The sequence below is a fragment of the Condylura cristata genome, unplaced genomic scaffold (genome assembly GCF_000260355.1).
Source record: "Condylura cristata isolate star-nosed mole 26May11 unplaced genomic scaffold, ConCri1.0 scaffold00017, whole genome shotgun sequence".
NCBI classification, from domain to species: Eukaryota; Metazoa; Chordata; class Mammalia; order Eulipotyphla; family Talpidae; genus Condylura; species Condylura cristata.
The window spans coordinates 2,470,845-2,478,072 of record NW_004567118.1 but is presented as its reverse complement, the minus strand read 5'-3'; the positions used below and the strand labels follow the sequence as shown (position 1 = coordinate 2,478,072).

General features: G+C 53.2%; 1 protein-coding gene across 1 annotated transcript; it reads left to right on the top strand.

Moving 5' to 3' along the window:
* Nucleotides 1–3,988: 3,988 nt before the first annotated feature.
* ARL4D (ADP-ribosylation factor-like 4D) lies at nucleotides 3,989–5,892 on the top strand. The gene is made up of 2 exons (XM_012726022.1): nucleotides 3,989–4,067; nucleotides 4,636–5,892. Exon 2 carries the CDS (start codon nucleotides 4,723–4,725, stop codon nucleotides 5,323–5,325), a length of 603 nt encoding a protein of 200 aa, XP_012581476.1. The 5' UTR covers nucleotides 3,989–4,067; nucleotides 4,636–4,722; the 3' UTR covers nucleotides 5,326–5,892.
* Nucleotides 5,893–7,228: the final 1,336 nt, after the last annotated feature.

Here is a 7,228-nt window from a genome sequence, read left to right as displayed (position 1 = left end):
ACACACACACACACACACACACACACACACACACACACACACACACACACGGGGTATCCTAAGAGGTAGGTTGTGTTTTATTCATTGTGTTTGAGAAAACAAAGCTGGGATTTGGGGGAAAAAATGGATTTTTGCTTTCCCCAAACCCCCTGCCGGAGACTGACAACTCCCCCACCCAACCAGGCTTCTCTCCTCCCAGTGTTAGGTTAGGGTGCTGGGCAACAGATTTGTCCTCAGTCACCTCTTACGTGAGTTCTAGCCATCTTTTCCCTCCCCTACACTAGAGCATGAGCTATACTGGGGGAAAAGACCTGGAATCATCTAAGCACTTCTTTACATGCTGAGTAAAGGAGGCTCCTAGAAGTGACTTTTCCAAGTCAGTCTGCTAGTGAGGGACAAGCCTCACCAAAATTCTCACTAGACTTTGTGGGGGGTATGTGAGGGTGAGGTGGGTTCTCTGGTGTCATCCCCACCTCTGCCCTGTTTCTGTCTTCCAGGAGGTCTCTTATCCCCGGTAAAGACCCAAGAGTTCAACTACCCAGACCTGGCCTAGAAATGCAGGGTTTTATAGGCATTCCTGGCCAGTCCAGTCTCATCAGAGCCCCCAAGGCCACAAAGACACCAGGCCAGGAAACACCTTGGCTAAGGGTGGATGTTTTGTTCTCAAATCTAGGGAACTCTCTGAATTCATTTAATCATCTCATCCTGCAATCATGAATTCATGCAAAATCATTTGAGTGCCTACTGTGTGTCAGGCATGGTGCTGACACACTGAGGAACTTCACATGCAGAGAACCAGCTTTTGGGCTCTGGAATCAGGGCTTAGTCTGGTGGAGAGGCAGCTCTGAAGAAGAACCACGACACAGGAGCTAGAATCTGCTATGGGGAGGGAGCCACAGGAGGAAGCAGAGAGGTCCCAGTTGGCCCGTCTTGTTCGGATTGCTTACCCGATTCCTTGTCTCTCTTAAAGTTTGACTCTAACGCCCCCAACTGGAGTTGCTTTTCTGACTAGCCTGATAGTAGTTCCCTCCCCCCGGTCATTTTTGGGCATATTTCCCTGTTTTGTTTTGTTTTTTAAGATTTATTTATTTATGCATACAAGAACTGGGGTACAGGCCAGAGGTGCAAGGGTTGGGGGGTGAGCAGATTCACCAGAGACAGAGTGTTTTTCAGAGAACAGGCAGATCTACTGAAAAACACTGCTGAGGGGAGCAGTGGATGGGTCAGGAGAGGTCTGCTGTGCTGTGTGTCAGCTCCCTGCCTGGGGATTGAACTCTGTGCTGCAGTGGCTGTGGACAGCTTCATAGTGCTGTGACTTAACCCCTTGTGCCACCAGGGAGGGCCTATACCTCCCTGTTTTATTTTCCATGACAGCATGTATCACCATCTGAAGTGGTCTCAGTCATTGCCTGTCCCTTCCAAATCCACCGTAGACTCCTTGCTAGGGTTTATTTGGGAGATGCTAACAAGTCTTCACCCCTTATCATTCTTAAATCAGTGTTCAAACCTGTGTGGACCAGGAACCCCGTAAAACAGCCTGTTGATCCTCCCAGTGGTAGGGACCAGTGTGTCTACGCTGTATATGTGCCACTCCACAAACGCAGGCCCTTATTCACCCCACTCAGGGATGTGTGCTCTGAACCTCGAATGGCCCTAGCACCCAGCACTCCATATGATTGCTCAACGTATGCATGTTCATAGGTTCTCTGCAGCAAATCCCCCAATGCCCTAGGTCCTGGGCAATGAGCTTGTGGAGAGAAAGGGCTGCAGAGGTGAGGCTTCCAGGAAATGATGGTCATTAACAGAGCCAGGCTCCCTGGGGCTGGGGTTCCTACTTCCATGAGACCTGATTAGAGGAGGCCCACAGTCTGGTGTTAGCCTGGCGAGCTGGGCCCCTTCATCTCTTCCCCACCCCACCTCTTCCTTCCGTTTGTTCATCAACACCTTCCCTGGCAACCATGAATGGTGAAGGGTGGGGAGGGCCTGCCAGTTTCATCTCTTGATCAGATAGTCAAGTGACAATTTCTGCCTTGGGTGTGAGGCCAAGAGGAAATGTTAACGAAGTTTCAGATTGTGGAAGAAACACCTATTCACCCTGTGTCCCTGTCTGTTCTCCCTTTCTAGGTTTCAGTTTTATAACCACTGTAACATTTGTTCAAAACCAAGTTTGACCAATTTCCACCTGGGTGACCTCGGCCCAAACACCTAAACTTTCAACTTCATTTTCCCTTTAGAATAATCATCCTTACTTCGTCAGTTGCATTGTGCATTTAAAAAGGAAAAGCATGAAAACCTCTGGAATTGAAGGTGCTGACTTTGTGGATACTCAGTAGGGAATTGGTTCCCAGTCTCTTTGCCTGCTCTGTCTCCTCTCCTAACTCACTGTGCTCAGCTTCTCCTCTGATTTAGGGCTCTCTGCAAGCTGCTGTCCTCCAACAGCCGGGTATTAAAAAACCAATTTTCTAAGGTACTGATCTCTTCAGGGATTTGGGGAGGCCCCCTGCATTGCTGGGGAAGCCAGAAGACTGATTTGCTGGGGGGAGGAAGGGGGGAGACCGGCTGCTACTGAGTGGATGGAAAGCTATTGGGCAGGGCAGGGAGGGCTAGGCTCGCCAGTCTGGTGTTGCCTTCTCCCTTTCTCCAGTTCCCTCACATACTGCCTTTAAAAAAGGTTAATGTTCATTTTCATAATAAATGCAAGAATCCAGCCTTCATGTTAAAATGCAAACACAAGAGTTACAATTTCATTTTCCTTGGATCCACTGCCCCTCCTTCAAGTTGACCTTCCTCCCTGCAGGTAATCAGCTATCTTTTCGGCCACACTGCTCCTTTGTAACATCTCCTCAGGGATGCTCAGGCTATATCAGGTCAGGCTGCAAAGGCTGGGGGCATGCCACCAAATTCTGTTCCCTCCTAACCAACCCCACTTCTTATAACCCTCCCAGAAGCTTCCAGGAGATACTTTCTGTCCCTCCTCTGGAGTCCTACAGGTGCTTAGCTGGCAAGCAACAAAAGCCTAATGACACGTGCCCTCTTACACTGCCACTGCTACACTGCCACTGCGTCCCGTCCTGGAGGCTGGTCTTAACGCTTCACTCGGACGGGTGCCCTCCGCGGCCAAGCCGGTAACCGGCACATCCTCTACACCTCCACAGACACGCAGGCTCTGGGAGGGCACTCACTATGAATGAGGTTAATAAACACCCTTTGCCCTTAATCTATTATAGGTCATTCTATATCAATCCTTATTCGAACAAGAGGTGCCCATGGGGTCAACGGCTCTGGCCACGAACTGAGTGCCTTCTGCTGAGCCCTGTCTTTCCCTGATGAAGAAGACCCAGAGTTAGGTGGCCTGGGGCCCAGCACTGGATTCAGACAGATCCTTGCTCAGCCACTTGCTAGCTGTGGCTTTAGGAAAGTCGCGGGACACTTCAGCGCTTTCTTCACGTACACAAGGCGGACACACTGGTTCCCACCTCATGGGATATTGCGAGGATCAACAGGGATCATGGCGCAGGCTGTTTTATGGGCCTCCAAGTCCATACAGGTTTCACCACGGACTTAGGCGCGATGAAGGGCGAAGACTTGTTACATCTCTCCGACGGGCTCGGCGGAGGTAGCGGAGGGAGCGTACCTGCGGGGAGCGCGTCTCGGTGCAGGGGCCGAGGTGTGGTGGAGGTGACAGTATGAACATACTGATATTTTTCTCTTCTCCCTTCGAATGCGGCCGCGCGCATTTTCCTTTGCTTCCTCCCTCCCCCCCCCCGTCCCCTCCAACCCCCAGCCCTGAAGAATCCCGAGTTTAAGTGCAAATAGTAGAATAATGTAGAAAAGGTCACCTAAGCGGCGGCCGCACGCCCTCTCCGCGCCCCGCCCCGCCCCTCGCCCCGCCCCCTCAGTGGCGGGGCCGCTGATTGGCTGGCGCCTGCGCCGCAGGGTTTTTAAGGCCGGGTCCCCGCGGCGGCTCTGCAGAGGCGGCGTGCTGGAAGCGGGGGGCTGGTGCTCGGGCGGCTCGGGCGGCTCGGGCAGCTGGCGGTTGAGGCGCGGGGAGACGCGGCTGACGGAAGGTAAAGGGGCTGTTCAGTACTGAGGCGGCCCTAGGGCCTGGGGAGCTGGAGTCCGCGATCGGAGGAGGACGGCGGGCGGAGTGTCGCCGGGCTCTGGGGAGGGGATCGCGGTGTAAGGAGGGGCCCGTCGACCGCCTGAAGCTATGGAGGTCAGCCTTAATCTCTGGTCTCAGCGTCCCTACGCCAACTCTTAATTTGGGGGTGCTGCCTGACCTCCCATTCCGATAAGGATTCTCGCCTGGGGAAAAGGGGTGGCGCTTTATGCTCCTGACCCACAAGCTAGGGAGAAGAGGCGCTGGAAGCCCACATCTTAGCCGGGTTGAGTCTTCACTCCCAACTTCAGCGCCCCGGGATCTGGGGGTTTCTCTAGGTCTCATCGCAGCTGTCAGGGCTCCCAGCCTCTCTGTTTGGGTGCTACCTTGTTAAACCTGCAGCTGCTCAAAAAAAAAAAAAGGAATTTTGAAAAGCAAGAATGAAGAATGGGTGTCTGCTTTAGGGAAAGGTCAAGAAGTTGCAAATATGTTTATTGTTAAATCTCTGTTCCCTTTTCCCTCTCATGACCTTTCAGGTAACCCGGCTGTGGCCCCAGCGCCAGCAAATTCAAGGCTTTCTCCCTGCATTTCTTTGAGCTGCAAGACCTTAGTTGGAGCTTGCCATGGGGAACCACTTGACCGAGATGGCGCCCACCACCTCCTTCTTGCCCCACTTCCAGGCCCTGCATGTTGTGGTCATTGGGTTGGACTCGGCTGGAAAAACCTCCCTCCTCTACCGCCTCAAGTTCAAGGAGTTTGTCCAAAGTGTCCCCACCAAAGGCTTCAACACAGAGAAGATCCGGGTTCCCCTGGGGGGGTCCCGTGGCATCACTTTCCAAGTGTGGGATGTTGGGGGGCAGGAGAAGCTGCGACCACTGTGGCGCTCCTACACGCGCCGGACAGATGGGCTGGTGTTTGTGGTGGATGCTGCCGAGGCCGAGCGTCTAGAGGAGGCCAAAGTGGAGCTGCACAGAATCAGCAGGGCCTCGGACAATCAGGGTGTGCCTGTGCTGGTGCTGGCCAACAAGCAGGATCAGCCTGGGGCGCTGAGTGCAGCCGAGGTGGAGAAGAGGCTGGCAGTCCGGGAGCTGGCGGCTGCCACGCTCACCCACGTGCAGGGCTGCAGTGCTGTGGATGGGCTGGGCCTGCAGCCAGGCCTCGAGCGTCTGTATGAGATGATCCTTAAGCGGAAGAAGGCAGCCCGCGTGAGCAAGAGAAGACGGTGACCTGAGGCTGCCCCCTCCCTACCCGTAGGGGTCTGCAGACTTGGACAGCCAGGCAGAGCCTGTGACCCCTCACTCAGCCCTGGGTCAGGACCTGCCCACCATGGTGAAGGACATAGGATCATATTGGGGGTCCTGTTTTGGAATCACATTGGGGAGGGAGGAAAATGGGGTGTTTTCTTACATCTCACCCTCATCTTAACCTCTGGAGAAGTGGAGGCTGCAGGACTGTGGAGCTTAAATGTAAACTGACTCTACCTCGACCCTGTTTCTTGTTATCCTTCTCTGATTTTTGATTGGATGTATTTTGGGGCAAAGGAAAGTTGTTTGGTGAATGCATTTGGGATGAACGAGATCTGTGTTGGCCCTGCCCCCTCTCCACTGGGGAGTCTCCCCATGCTATTTTTCTAGGGATGCCAGTCACAGCCGTCTTTATTTTGTGCCTGTGAGAGTGCCAAGACCCCACTTCATATTTGTAGGTCCAGAACCCTTTTTATAAGCTGTGTGTGTCCTCTGTATGATTATTTTTAACTTTTTTAGCATTTGCCTGTAAGTTATTAAAGACTGATGATACTGTAGCTCTAACCTTGGTGTGGTAGTTTCCTCCTTACCTAGACCCACGGAAAATTCAGGTTTCTATATTTGGGCGGGGGTGGAGTGCACTTACCGCGAAGCTGAATTTCCAAAGCAGGTATTTTTCTAGAAAAGTAGTTTATGGGATAGCTGATGGAGATTCCTGGAAGAGTTAAACCCGCCTCCCAAACAATTGCCTGATTGCTGTCCTTTTGGAGGGAGGTCCCCTTCTCTTTTCTCCTTAACACTCTGCCCCTCATCCTTTGGCTTTTATCATGTGGTCCTTGCAGATTTCACTTCAAATTTTGCTGGTCTAAATCCTCCTTATTCCTTGCTGTGGAGATAACTTCTCATTTTATATAGGTTAAGTCCTCAGTGAGCCATGATGCCCAACCTTCCCCCGTTTCCCAGTACTCAGTTTATCTGATTTTCTTCTTTGCCTTGGGGGATGTGGAGAGAATGGAAAGTAATGTTTTCCTGGCTGTCAGCCGCAAGCCGCCTTGTGTGCTCAATCCTGCTGACTGCAGCTCCCTGGCAGCAATGGCAGAGGCTGGTGCTGGGGAGGCCTGGGCTGGATGGAGCCAGCCAGGTCCTGTGACTAAGCTGTGAGTCTTCCAGCTCTGGGAACAGGAGCTATTCCCAGGAGAGGGGCAGTGGTAATGGCTGTTTATGCCTGGTGGGAGTGGAGTGAGGGCTGCTGGACACCCACTGCCCAACCTTGGGGAGGAGGGGGAGGGAAGGCCTCCCCATGTTAGCAGTGACAATAAGAATCAGATGCTAATGTTGTAGGCCTGTGGCCTTCTGCCAGGACCAGACTCTCCCTCTGCACCGGCACCGGGGCCAGCTGTGTCTGAGGGAACACAGAACAGGCAGATTCTCCTAATCTTTCTGGGTCCCAGGAGTGAGTAAAAAAACCAAGTGGCAGTTCTTCCTAGTCTTCCAGGCACCTCCAGTCCTACACTCCTTCTCCCGCTTTGTGCAAACAATCCCCAGAACAAGTGCAGAATCCCTGATCTAGATTCAGAAAAAGGACCTGAGGAGGGAAGGCAGGCAGGCATGGGCAACCCCACCCTAAGGAACAGAAGTGCAGTTCTGCTGCTGAGTTGGGGCCAGTGCTGATTAGCTACTGCCCTCCCCACCCCCCACGCCTCTGCTGTGGCTGGCAGGACCCGGGTGGTGTGCACCCATCCGGAAGGGTGCCCAAGTATGCGTCAGGGCTGGGGCCTACCCTACAGAGCTGCTGGGCTGGTTCTGCTGGGGACAGGGCTTGTGCTACCTGGCCCTCCTCTACACAGGCTGTGACTCATCTCAGTCCTGGGGCCAGCCAGGCAAG